Raw genomic sequence first — 14,120 nt, 5'->3', positions numbered from 1 at the left:
TGTTGTTGCTCTTTCAGCTGCTCTCTATTCGTGGCACTACAGCAGATCATCTGGTCCACATATTTGATTTGGCACAGGTTTTATGCTGGATGCCTTCCTGACACATTATCCGGGAACAATAATAATCATAATAATAATAATAATAATAATAATAATAATAATAATAATAATAATAATAATAATTATTATTATTATTATTATTATTATTATAATCTTTAAAAAATCAAAACCAAATAATCACTTGTTGCTTTTATATAACTTTTGTTCATATTCTAACCTAGAATATGCATACAAATAAATAAATAAATAAATAAATAAATAAATAAACTAACTAACATTTATAATTTCCTTCAGTGACAGTGCAGCAGCCATTCATTCATTCATTCATTCATCTTCTACCGCTTATCCGAACTACCTCGGGTCACGGGGAGCCTGTGCCCATGCCAGGCGCCATCGGGTATCAAGGCAGGATACACCGCCAACCCATCGCAGGGGACACACACACACACTCATTCACTCACGCAATCACACACTAGGGACAATTTTCCAGAGATGCCAATCAACCTACCATGCATGTCTTTGGACCGGGGGAGGAAACCGGAGTACCCGGAGGAAACTCCCGAGGCACAGGGAGAACATGCAAACTCCACACACACAAGGTGGAGGCGGGAATCGAACCCCGACCCTGGAAGTGTGAGGCGAACATGCTAACCACTAAGCCACCGTGCCCCCCGTGCAGCAGCCAATCAACACCTAAAAAGTTTTCACTAAAACCAGTAAACCATAAAAATACCAACAGGACTTAATATAATAAGTACTCTTTTTATTAATAAATAAATAAATAAATAAAAATGCTGCTGACTCAGTAATATTAGGCATGTGCACACACTCAGCTGATATGTATAGGTAAAAATAAAAACTTCCAGTACTCAATTAAGCCAAAGTGTTGTATCACTGTAACTAACATTCACACACAAAACCACAGCCAAAGAGCCAGTGTAGTGGGAGTTCTGCATGTCCCCTTTATGCCCTATTTAAATAACAACCATGTCCATGTTCATGTCAACCATGTCCAAATGCATGCAGCACTGACTTAAATGTTGTGGCAACCTGTAAAATTTGGTCTAACTGTACTATCTGTTTAGACACCAGTGAACCTTATTCTTTAATCTTCATTAAGCATTTTATCCTGCTCAGGTTAGTGGTGGATCTCAGAGACAATGGATGCAATGAAGGAATACATTATGTATTGGAAGGTCACCATATGCACAGACATTCATACACTCATTCATACCTAAATGCACTCATGGGTAGCCAATTCAATCCATGCCTGTTTTTCAGAGGTAGAAGGAAGCAGGAGAACCCAAAGGAAACCCACACAGTCACAGGGAGAACATGTGTAAAATTACACACAGACAGTAACCTGAGTTTAGGCTCACAGAGGAAAAATGCCTCCTAAAATAGGAGGTGACAATTTACTGACATCTATCAAGCGCTGCTGGAGAGTGACCTGGAGGGGAAGAGTCAGATTTCAATCCAGCCAGTTCAGTGGCAGATACAGGTGTCCATGCAGAAATTGAGACTTCTATATCTGACTTGCAAATGCTTCAGCCAACAAATTTACTCGCTGGACATTTGATCTGTTCTATCACTACGGTGTTTATTACTTTCAATATGTCCCATTACAAACCAGATGCTCCACCAGCCATTTTGGCATTAGCTTCTAGACAGAAATCTTGCCTCTGCATTATAATTTGTAGGATTGTGCCAGCTGGAAGGCCCCAGGAAGTCCTCATGCTTTGCCACATGCTTGAAATGATTTAATGGCTGGCGCAGTGTGCTACTGGGTCAGCTAGTTAACTCAGCTGTGTTTATGTCATGGGGAATGTAGTAGCCTTGTGGTTAATGTGTTGGGCTACCAATAGGAAGGTTGTGAGTTCGATTCCTATGTTCACCAAGCTGCCACTGCTGGGCCCCTGAGCAAGGCCCTTAACCCTCAATTGCTCAGTTGTATAAAAATGAGATAAAAAATGTACATCGCTCTGGATAAGGGCGTCTGCTAAATGCTGTAAATGTAAAATGTCAATGTTTCTGTATGTAGAGGGTAGCAATGTTTTTCATTCACTGCTCTGTGAGAGATTTTTCTCACCTACAATTGGAATAGTTAACAAATTTCTCTGATTTCCTCTGTTACCATAGTGAACTATTACATTTGTGGAATTATTATACAGCAGGCATTTTAGCTGGCTCACTAGTTTGACAAATATGATATGATTTTAGTTCAAAGGTTTTTTAAGGCTTAAATGATTTGCTTCTATCTAGAAGGTCAAAAACTATTAGTGATGACAGTAATTTAATAGGAGAAAACATTGATCAGCGATATCAAGAACACATGAAAGAAGAAACTATGTCAACAAGATAGAAACACCTATGGAGTTAGCGCATTTACCAAGTGTGAATTGAAATAATGTCTGAAATAATTTTCAGAGTCTGATCCTCTCATTGTTTGTTCCTAATAATAATCTCAGGGAGTTTATTTGTTTTCCAGCTTGCCAGTTGATGTGAAAATGTTGCTGATAATTGGCCACCCTGTCCATGTGTTTTTACAATAGCAAATATATGTACAATTATGTACATTTTTTGCTATATCACGCAAAATCCCTGTAATTAAGCTGACAAGATTTCTTACCCATCTATTGCACATATCTGCTTTTGTAAATGTTTAGGTTGCATAGAGGTTTTCAGAAACCAGACCATAGATCACCACTTGTATAATCAATAGTTTGTTATCCGCATCTGCACTTGAAACATGGCTGGAGCTTGGATTTCTTAAACACACACTTTGACCTATTCTAAAGAAATCCACATGTAGCAAGACTGTGTCAAGAAAATTGTTCAACAATGCTGTCTACATTACATTTTGTGAGATTTAGTGTTAGCTGGAAGGACACAGGAAGTCCACATGCTCATAATCATTCCATTGCAAAACAACTTGTGCTATAATTTCATCTACTTAAACTATATATGCATGTGTAGGTGTATATGTGGAATCTAACACATTCTTGTTCAGGCATGTCAGATTTTAGTTCAGATCAGGTTTAGTAAATACATTAGAGTAAGAAGGCTGTGATATACAGGATCATACATTGACACACCTACTCAATACAGTGTTGTAGGCCCTACTGTCCATCTTGCTGGCCAGAAACAGAGCATGACCCCATAATCCACTTGTCATGGCTGACTCCAACGCTTCCTATAAAGACATACAGCCCATATAAGACAATGCATATGCAAAATACATACATGGTCAGATTATACATTTGGGGTAAGAGATTTTTTTCTAAATCAAAAAATGTGGGAGAACATTAGCACAGAAGCCCCAGGCTAGCAACTTTACTAATAAATAAATACTTCAGCTGGGATATTAGTTACTACAGTAATCACAGCAGGCCAAAAAGTTATATTAATATATAAAAGAATTAAAGCTGTAATTAAATAATTCAGCCAAACAGGTTACACATAGCATATAGTGCTGAAACGTCTAGGACAACACAACAGGGATAAGAATGAAAAAAAAAACATTAAAATTTCTCGTCCATATTAAATGTCATTTATTTTATGAACAACGGTGTCTAACTCTTTTATACATACTGTATTATAACACAGAAGATGCCAAAAACACAGAAGAAACCAGAAGACACCTCAGTAAAAAAGAGAAATTACCTTCTTTCTTCCAGCCAGCAGGAGTTTGGTGTAGTTCTGGATGTTTTGACCTGAAGTTTCTTCACTACTGAGCGGGTTTCCAGTTAGGAGATCTGAAGTGTTAAAGCTATCCATCCCCGATGTTTGTGTTTCATTTAGATCAATGAGGCTGCCCACATCTGACTGCCCACCATCTCCATCGCATGCTCCAACAGTGTGTCTTTCTCGAAGTAGGAGTTCTGCAATATCAGAACCCACGATTCTCTGCACAACATGCAAAGAGTGTCACAAACTAGACAGCCCAGGGTGAGCTCACACATGCTTTAGAGTTTGTTCTTACAGGCCCACAGCAATGGAAGTTGTGTCTGAAAAGATTTCATCCATACACTCATTGTAAAAAAATGGTTTGCTTACAGATGTAAGATTTTCCTTGTTACCACAGGTGCAATCAGTCACACAAAACAAGTTTGGTGTTTTGCATTTGCTTAATCAGTTTTGCACCAGAGATTTGAGAGTAATGTGCTGGGAAATAATTAAATCATAACACAATTGCTTCAAACAACTTTATTTATTAATATCTCACCTCCACACTAATGGTTTGTCATAACAGAAAGCAGTTGCTACTTACCCCATTCTGTCTACACAGCAGTACCAGCAGATGCCACAGGAGGGAGGCAGAGGAAGCCTTGAGTGTGGTTTCATCCTTCAGACAAGAATCAGCCATCTGCAGTGCGAAGTTAATGACATCCACCTTATGCAGATCCTCCCTACATAAAAGGATGATATATATGATGATTATACAGTATATATATTGAAAGTCAAACGTCACTGAACATCACCTTAAAACGCTGAAACGTTTTAGTGAGAATAAGAGGTATGGCTGTTCTCTTATTACTTTTTCAAAGTAATAAGAATGGTTCTGCTTCTAGCTTAATGAAAAACAGCAATGAGGTAAAGAAAATAATAATAGTTAATAACTAAAAACTAAGAGATGTCTAGCTTCTTAAAACGGATTTGAAACACAGGATTTACCTCGCAAGTGGTCCAGGAAAGCCTCTCATGTCATTCTGCTCATGCGTGTCACTCAGTATAACCTAGACACATCAATTTATTACAACACATCATACGTATTACATTAACACTTTCAAATCCTGGTCCTAAAGTTTCCTTGTGCAGCACATTTTAGTGTTTAATCCAAATGATCTAGCCTTATTAAGAGCTGCTTCAGTAATGGCTGACATGCATTTGTACCTCCAGACTGTGGAGCTCCACCTGAGCAGGTTCCCCATGAGATGGCAAAGCTGGAGTGACTCTCACCAGCTGCCCTGCAGGCCCAAAGCTCAAAGCCACATGAGGAACACTGAACTTCAGTGGAACCACTGACTTGGACTCAGGCACTGGTTGCATTAGCATAAAGAAGTACAAATAGAGTGTTAATGAAATATTGTGAAAAAACAGTGGTTGCACAGAGGTTAATGTTTTTTTTTAGGAACTATAAGGTTGTATCATATTTCTGGATTAATACACTCAGTAAGGAGGTGTATTTATTTTATTTTTTCCCAAAAACATTGTTTTTAGGAATAGCTACGGATACAATGCTACAGCTATTTAAGAGAGAAATTAGGCTAAAAAAAACTTTAATACTCCTTTAAGCAAGGAACTTTAACTGCTCAGCCATGTGCTTAAATTTGCTTCTAAATTGTCTTGAATAAAAATGCACATGTGCTGTGATAATCAGAAACCTAAGACTCTTCTGTTTATATAAAGGCAGATGTGACATTACAATGTTTATTCTATGTATGTTTACTGCTATTTCTACCTGAGTGAGCTGGAGGTGGAGTGTTAGTGTTAATGTACTGGCTGAGTTCGTAGGTGCTGGATGACAAGCCAGAGGTTTTAGAGCTAGCCAGGCCCCCAGTTTCAGATACCTGCAGGAGGCAGAGTACATTTGTTTTAAGCTTGACACAAGACAAGGCACAGAGTGCTTTGGCATGCTGAGATTTCACATTGAACAAATACAGTTTGTACCACATGTTAAATGATTATTTAAATCTAATAAGCAGTAACACTGCACACAATTATGTTCACAACCTTGTTCAAAGTTCTGTATATATAAGGCATAGTGATAGAAGGAAAGTGAAGATACGGCTGACCTCTCCAGCTTCATTCCTAGTGTCCATGCTTTCTCTCACAGACACACCTCCATCGTACTGTCCACTGTCTCTTCTGAGCTCATACCTGCATGGTTAAGTTAAAGGAATGGATTTCATTTTACTCAACCTGTAGTAAACCAGACAAATCTATTGATTCAATTGGAGGACCCTACTTCAACAAAATAAATCAGTAAACAGTGTGTGTTATGATATGTTCTCAAATAATTTATTTAATATACAAAGATTAAAACAAATACTCAATATACAAGATATAGTTCTGTAAGGAGGACCTCATGACTTTCTCATTATTTTCTGATTTTACATAATTGAATAAAAGCAGTAGGAATATTAGTAGTTAGGTTAGTACTGTAGCTAGGCTAGGGTTTATATTTCCATACCATGAAGTATTAAATCTCAGCTCTGCTGGCTGCACAAATAAAACAAAGGTACAGACAGAGTTCTTAAGGTTCTGGTGTAGAAACTAAAATGTGAATGTAAGGAATGTGCAGTGCAGAGAGTTGTTGCTGCATGCTTTCACATCTAATACAGACAGAGAAACACTAAATTAATGGAAATGGACTGACCCATGCTGAGGTGTGTATGTGGCTCCTGACCAGTCCTGATGCCCCTCTGACGTCCATCCCTGCACCGGCCAACCACTGGTATCTGAGGCTGCCGCAATAAAAGCAAAGGATTTCGCAAGTTACAGTTAGCAGGTACACTGTTGCTAAATTGATGTTTAAAAATCTGATGCATGATTATGTGAATACCTGGGTATCCATAATGGCCTCTGTAATAGCCATGATCGTAATAGCTGTATTCACTCCTGTAGTCCCAATAGCTCTGGGGAGGATAATCATAACCCTGCCTAAACAGATCAAACCAGTTAGGTACACACTTCTCTTACTTAAAGTAATTTAGATACTGGTCAGTGCTATTTGCTTTACATTTATTAACAGCAGTGTAAAACAGGCTACTGTAGCTTTACAGGCTAGGTAGAAGCAAGTTGAAAAATTGTGTATAGCTGCTAATAAGTGTATAGCAATAATAAGTGCTAATAAGCTAATAAGCTGCTAATAAGTGTATAGCTGAATATTGGCATATAGGTAGGTGTATTTTATAAAATAGGCAAAGATAAAAAAAATCTGTAAAGCACACCACACTGTACTAACCTGGATTGTGATCGAGTTCGGTCAGGTGTGTAGGGTTGGCTGCTGTATGCTAACTCTGCAGGAGGAACACCACTCGTGTAGTACATGTAACGTGGATCTGGAGCATACCATCGTCTCTCACTGTCCCTTATATTTGCAGGAGGGTACTGGCCTTGTTTTCCCATGTAATGAAACCTGTACTGCTCATCTCTGACTCTGTGATCTGACAGCTGGTTCTGTGGCCACTGTTCATTCCAGTTCTGCCCTCTAGGCTCCATTATTTGCTCAGTGTTGAAGCCAGCCACACACTCCTATAAAGACAACTTTATTAGAATGTCAGTCATTTTTGGAGGATTGGAGGGCTTCTGGTTATTACAAATGATGGAATCTACTCCTACTGAATGCAAAACAGAATAGAGTTATTGAAGAAGCCTTTTTAGGCAGCTTAATGCATTTATATGCACTCAAGCAATTTCACAGAATGTTACCCAAATATTTTCATTATTTGAAATCTGATCATTCTCCCTACCATGTGGATGCAGTTCTTGACAAAAATTCAACCAAAAAATGAAAAACTGTTGTTCTTATGTCTATAAAGCACGACTATTCTATTTTTCATAAATTATCACTATTTTTCAATATATGAATAGAACAGAATACTACTAAGAAGAATGTATAATAAATAATAATAATTATTATTATTATTATTATTATTAGTAGTAGTAGTAGTTTGCCTGTTTTTTATTATTATTAAATTAATAATATTAATTTTTTATTAACATCACTGGCAACACTTATTAAGTTGGGTAATGTTAGATACTGGGGTTTATCTACTCCAGAACATTAAATACTATTCATATAAACTGTCTGACCAATCATATCACACATATGCTAAGCCTAATGCACACAGATGGTCAAGCAAAAGAAATGATAAATATCCAGAAACATAGGCATACGATGTATTGTGATTACAATTGTAGACATTCTACAAACAGATGTTATTAAAATAGAATCTAATCAAATAAAAAACAACTGAATTGAAAAGAATATTCCTCATGTTTGTGTGTTTGTTTTCTACTTCTATATGATATCAACTGTTTATTGATGATTCATAAGACCAGAAATACAATTGGTGTTTATTTTCAGGAGTTTATGTACAAAATCAAGAAGTAACATTCATCGATGTGTGTGAGAGTGACATAAAATACACAATAAAGAAAAACAAAACACCACAGAAAAGAAAGAAGAGGGGAAATTAAAGCTAGACTTTGTGTCTCTGGGGGAAAAACTTTTACAGGCACAACTTGATACATTAATTCATGATTAAATTCTCAGTGAAAAGATTTTAATTTTTTTTAACAGTGTCCACAATAATCATTAAACAAACTGCATCATTCCTTCCACAAACAGCAGAATGAGAGCAAAGTTAAACCGACGTGTAGGAATAAGTAAGACAGATTTATACACTCACAGTTCAGCAGAGATTCCTGTCCTGTGTCTACGAGAGAACACACACATTGCCACATCATAACACTCCAAATCACAGATTCACTGTGCAGTGACCCATGGACCTGCTCACAGAGTCAAAGTACAGCAGGTACACAAACAAACAGTGCACACACCCTGATTTCTCAGTCAGGAGCAAAACTAGCGGTTCTCTTTTCTAAACTTGCAGCAGCTGTGTGTCACTCTGTCACACTAAAAAGCTCTCACACCCAAACACGCTGACACGTTAGATGCATCTGTGCCCTGCTGTGCGCGCGAAGACAGTTCATCCTTATACGCTGTTTTACAATCGAGGATTCGGAGTCGCCACGTCGCTCGTGACCACCGAGCAGCAGCCTCGGACACGCGCTGGGGAACAGTGGAGCAAAACAACCGCCATTTTGGGAAGGGAAAACTACACCAACTTATAATACTACTAATAATCATAATAACTACTGCTAATTCTAGTAATGATAATAACTACGACTACTACTACTACTACTACTACTAATAATAATAATAATAATAATAATAATAATAATAATAAAATGTCTTGTGTACACCATTCAGTTGTACATATGTTTGAAAATGTATAGTGTATTTGGCAATATTGTTATAATAAATTAAATGAATAAATAAATACAAAAAATTAAATATTAATTGATTTGCTTTGATATGTTCGTGTCTCCAGGTGTTTGATGCCCTGATGCCCTGTTTCTCACCCACATGAGGATGGGTTTCCTTTTAAGTTTGGTTTCTATTTTCACGTACGAATGCTCTAATCAACCACAAGGTGTCGCTGCAGATTTATAAGTCTTTGCGCTGTTCTAATGCACTTTGACTGCAAGTAATCTTAAATATAGCTTCAAAAATAGTTTAAATATTTTAAAACATGAAAGGTGGCTGAATTCCAGATGTCGTGCATTATATTCTAACGTTCTAGAATATATTCTAGATATCACATATTCTAACGTCTAACGTAATGGTGCCTGCATTATTGTTGCAGTAGACCAATGAGGACTTCGTATGCAAATTAGATGTAAGAACAGACGCCCAAGGCCATCCCTCGTTCACGCGCTGCTTACCATAGTGTGGCCAATAAGGGATGTGTATGCAAAGTAAGTGCTTTAAGACACGCCCAGTCTAGCTCTAGATCGCGAGCAGCTCGGTCTAGCTGGGCCAATAGGAGTCTGTATGCAAATTAGAAGCTGTAAGAGACACGGTTTCTAATCTAAGTTCATCCCCACACTGCTTCTGGCCAATAGAAGTCCGTATGCAAATGAGCAGGGATATGAGCGACTACAGTCGCTCGTGCGGTGTCATACCCTGCATATTCTGGTCAAGCTCGTGTCTGTGCTTTACTGAGCACTTTAGGATTTACTGACAGTGACGTCTGCAGAGTTTGTTCACGGATTATTTTACCTCATGTGCAATATGACCTACGAAGAATTTTGTGGCGATAACGGCACGGAAAGGTAGGTTTGTATTCCATATATATATATATATACACGTATGTATGTATGTATGTATGTATGTATGTGTGTGTGTGTAAGTATGGGGGATGGGGGGTGCGCGCATTCTGCACTGGCATGCATTTTTCAAATCAAATCAAAACAAATTTTGATTTGATTCCCCACACTGTTGTTTTCTCAGAAAAGCTCCACGATAGAACAGTGTATGATTCAAGGTGCACGCGCGCAGACTTTTTTGCTTGTGTTTTTATCCTTAACACTGAAATTTAACAGGTGCAGTTTTACAAATTATTAATACTGAACTTTTTCATCTGCTGACACGATTAATTAAAACCGCGTTAATTAATTAGGTTCGGCTGAAATGATTTTGAACGTTTTATAAAGTTCCAGTGAGGTAAAATGATTTAACAGGTGTGTTGTACCTTTGTACAGAATGGACTCTGTGGTGAAGGCACTGGAGGAGGTGCTGACTGCTGCTTTACCTCAGGGCTGCATCACAGTCGGAGTTTACGAGGCTGCAAAGTCACTCAACATGTAAGTTAAGAGTCTATAATGTTCAGATCTGCTTTCCCACCTGAATGCTTATCTGAATGCATCTGTAAGTGATTAATATGTTTATGCCATTCTGCTCCCCCAGAGATCCAGACAACGTGGTCTTGTGTCTTCTGGCTACAGATGAGGAGGATGTCCAGGACGTTGCCCTTCAGATCCACTTTACGCTGATCCAGGCCTTCTGCTGCGAAAATGACATCAACATTTTGCGAGTGAGCAACATGAGACGGCTGGCGGAGATCCTGGATGGTGTCAAGCCAGTGGGAGGAGAGCCAGTAGACCTGCACTGCATCTTAGTCACCGTACGTGTCATTTGCTTTCTCAGTGACTGAAGGGAGGTTAAACATGTCAGCCATTTCAATCCAAAGAGCAGCCCCAAGCCATTTCACTCCTACATGTTTGGTTTTTTGGGCTTGTTTACACTTCTTCCTCCAACACCGGGTGCAGATTAGCATGCATGTCATGCTGGTTACTCAGGATTGACCTTGGCTGCTTTCTTTGCAAATCCATGGCACTGTGAATCTTTTGCACCAAATACCGCCTGGCTGAGAGCTGTAGGTTTCAGCCACTGCCTTTGAAGGCGGCTTGTTAAAAGCTGCCTCATTCGTTTGAGTGCGTGTGATGTGGCATTCCAGTCAGTCTGAGGCTGCAGCAAATTGGCAGCCCTACAGAGGCATATGACTCGGGTTACTGAGCTTTTTACAGCTGTTTTGGGCTGGCTTCACAGCACTTCCTGCAAGGCTGTTTGTGCAAACAGCGTTTCCTGGAAAGAAATGTTCTGTAAAGTGACCACTGATTTGCAAATTAGAAAGGATTCTGAGAAAACAGCTTCTTTTTAAGATAGCAAGCAGCACTTAAAATCACTTGCTGCCAAACCTGCTGTGTGGTCCAAGAGTCATTCATCTCTCTGGTGTTTGCTATTGAGCAGCCAGGCATGCATCCAAAAATGTATTATTTCTTTTCTTAAGAATCTGTCTTCAGTGTCTTATATAAAACCCATTGATTAATTTGCATTTGTATTCTTTGCAGAAGCCACAGTCATCTGCATGCAAAGATCCAGCCTTGAGCAAACTAAATCGTTTCTGTAGAGACAGTCGCTGTTTGGATCAGTGGGTGCCCATCATCAATCTGCCTGAGCGATGAGAGCGAGCAGACAGTTCACACTACCAATCACAAAAGCTAGTGCACCATTTTTGCATATACCTGCCTCAGCGGACTGTCTTTACATTGCCCAAGGAGGATGGCAGGAGGGGGGGAAATAGACAAACTGCAAGGAACAAGGAAATCTAATCCACCAGCAACGCTTATCAGAAGCATGGGGATTTTCTTTCAGGCCAGAGAGCAAGACATGAACAGGAAGCATGACTCAGCAGGATGTTAGCAGTGTTGACACGGAAGAACAGCTCCTGCTTTTCTGGAATAATGACTGTACTGGAAATCTAAGGAACAGAATAAATCAGAGTGATTGCAGCAAGCACAACTCAGATTGATGGATTAATAAATACCTTTTCAAAGCAGAATGTTCTGGAAACATGGAGGGAACTTTTAACTTATTATGTTTAATTATTACATTTAATTATTCTAATTATTTAAATGGGGAAATAGTGTTTTTGGTTTTGCAAAACAGACAAGTTTTGCAAAGCTTTATGTGTATTGTTAGCGTTCTCTTCGTTTGTCAGTTTATTGTGTTAATTTAAAGACTTGTATTTATGTTGCATTGTACAGTTTTGTAAAACTGTTAAAAATTAAATAAAATGAGAAAACATTTATTATGATTTTTGGCTTGTATTTTGGACAGCCTTTTGTAGATCTAATACATGTTTTGCCATTGCCTCATGATGTCAAAGGTCAGGGTAACATTCATGTTGGAGTGACCTCGGTCACCCTGTGCATAAGCTGACATTAGCTTTTGAAGTAATGATGACACTGCACATAACATACATATACCAAGCTTTACAACGTGTCTGCAGTGATAATAGAAGGTGCGTGCTGATGACTGGTTATATGCTCTAATGCAATATTGAACAAGCAAATGATCAGTGTAGACACTTCAATTTAGGAGAGGGTTGTGCAATATTTTATGGCCTAACCTTTTTTGGAGGTTGACATTTCCAAATTCATTTTTTTCCCCAAGTGAGAATGAAATAAATCTTTTAAAAGCCACAGAGAGCAGGACGGTCAGGCTGGACTGAGGACTGTTTACACATAGTAAAAGTATTACTGTTTAAAGCTAATTTGTTACACACAAGATCAACTTTGAAGATGACCGTCACTTGGAGAAGCTTGAAAGCAAACAAGTCACAGATAGTTGTAAAATTCACCAGGCTCATTACCAAGTACAATTTCAGTTTGTTGAATCAACTGGAATGTGCATTGCTTGCATTTCATATTTTAACTACAGTCAAGCTGCACCAACTTTTCAAGTCTACTGTGTTCTTCTTGTTAGGACCAGTTAACCTCGACATAATAAACTAAATGTTCCCAATTCCTTTGTGTACACCAACAGGTTTTGCCATGTTTCCAGCATCTCATACAAAAATGCACCAACAGCAAAATGTTTTGCACTCTAAGCACATAATAATGGTATGGGCAGTAATCTCACAGTGCATCATTCACCCTCCTTTGTTTTGGCAACAGTAAAACAAGGACACTGAGCCTAGAGAAAACAGCCCACACCCTTGCTTTCCAACTGAACCAAAAATAGACGTACTTATGCACACTGACAGCGGGAGAACTCTGTTCCGGTGTGTACAGCAGCTGCGCTGTGGCTGACTACTGGGCCTCTGGGGTCTGCAGCCTTTACACAAAACACAAGATAACAAGGGTCCACACAGATCCCAAAATAGCAGCAGATTAGAGAGAGACAGTTTGTCAAGCATACCTAGCAGCAGGACATTGCTAATAGGGGGCTGTGTTTTAGGGACAAAGGAAATCTGAAAGAAATGCCAATGGCATGAGTCAAAGCCAATCGAGACTGAGTATAGCTAAAAATAGTACTGAAAGCAGGCTAAGCTTTTTCTGCTGAAGCAGAGAGAGTAGTGGTTGGCATGGATAACTGCCATTAGCTTTTGGAGCATGAAGGCCACCTGTAAATCAGTGAGAGGAGCCTGGTAAGAAGTCAAATGGTCAATTCAACTGAATTGGCAAACAAGAAATGGAGAAATAGTTTTAACTGGAATTAAGAGTTTTGAAACTGATAAATAAATTCAGAAATGTATCAGACATGCATGCATGCATGCATGCAAACATATACTTAACCCCCCTCATTGAGACCTCCTGGAGGTGTTTTAAGGCATGGGAACAGAAAACATCTCACATTATCTCTGCACTGGTAGATTCCAGAGCTGATGTTCAGTTATTCTCACTTTGCAGAAGGAAAGAATGCAGACGCAAGCAAACAGAGGGGGAGAGACAGAGAGTGGCTGCTTTGTGGGCCGTGAAGTTCGTTAGAAGCTCCACATCAGCTATTCCCATGACTCAAGGAACACAAACTTATTAAGGGGGTCTAACGACATAGATTCAGGTCAAACTCAGTCAGCATGAGGGTCAGAAATGTCCAAAAAGCAGTTATATAGTTGTAAATCCACTGACTTGTTTATCCGGTT

The 14,120-nt window shown here is 38.9% G+C and overlaps 2 protein-coding genes across 2 annotated transcripts in view; one reads left to right on the top strand and one right to left on the bottom strand.

The window, feature by feature from the left end:
* Window positions 1-8,792, bottom strand: part of sec16b (SEC16 homolog B, endoplasmic reticulum export factor) — a 19,548-nt gene extending 10,756 nt beyond the window's left edge. Inside the window, exons 1-11 of the mRNA XM_060867831.1 lie at window positions 8,478-8,792; window positions 7,028-7,317; window positions 6,626-6,723; window positions 6,440-6,527; window positions 5,856-5,940; window positions 5,522-5,630; window positions 4,954-5,099; window positions 4,735-4,796; window positions 4,331-4,469; window positions 3,724-3,966; window positions 3,156-3,253 (exon numbers count right to left, since the gene is read on the bottom strand). Coding sequence (XP_060723814.1) covers window positions 3,156-3,253; window positions 3,724-3,966; window positions 4,331-4,469; window positions 4,735-4,796; window positions 4,954-5,099; window positions 5,522-5,630; window positions 5,856-5,940; window positions 6,440-6,527; window positions 6,626-6,723; window positions 7,028-7,284 — 1,325 coding nt within the window. The 5' untranslated portion in view covers window positions 7,285-7,317; window positions 8,478-8,792. The remainder of the gene's footprint in view (window positions 1-3,155; window positions 3,254-3,723; window positions 3,967-4,330; window positions 4,470-4,734; window positions 4,797-4,953; window positions 5,100-5,521; window positions 5,631-5,855; window positions 5,941-6,439; window positions 6,528-6,625; window positions 6,724-7,027; window positions 7,318-8,477) is intronic.
* A 1,013-nt stretch (window positions 8,793-9,805) lies between these two features.
* On the top strand, window positions 9,806-12,280 carry gadd45ab (growth arrest and DNA-damage-inducible, alpha, b). Its single transcript, XM_060867844.1, has 4 exons — window positions 9,806-9,966; window positions 10,396-10,497; window positions 10,601-10,817; window positions 11,545-12,280. The coding sequence occupies exons 1-4, from the start codon at window positions 9,917-9,919 to the stop codon at window positions 11,656-11,658; spliced, it is 483 nt and encodes a 160-aa protein (XP_060723827.1). The 5' UTR covers window positions 9,806-9,916; the 3' UTR covers window positions 11,659-12,280.
* Window positions 12,281-14,120: the final 1,840 nt, after the last annotated feature.

Source organism: Tachysurus vachellii, chromosome 4 (assembly GCF_030014155.1).
Source record: "Tachysurus vachellii isolate PV-2020 chromosome 4, HZAU_Pvac_v1, whole genome shotgun sequence".
NCBI lineage: Eukaryota > Metazoa > Chordata > Actinopteri > Siluriformes > Bagridae > Tachysurus > Tachysurus vachellii.
This window is presented reverse-complemented; position numbering and strand designations above follow the sequence as displayed.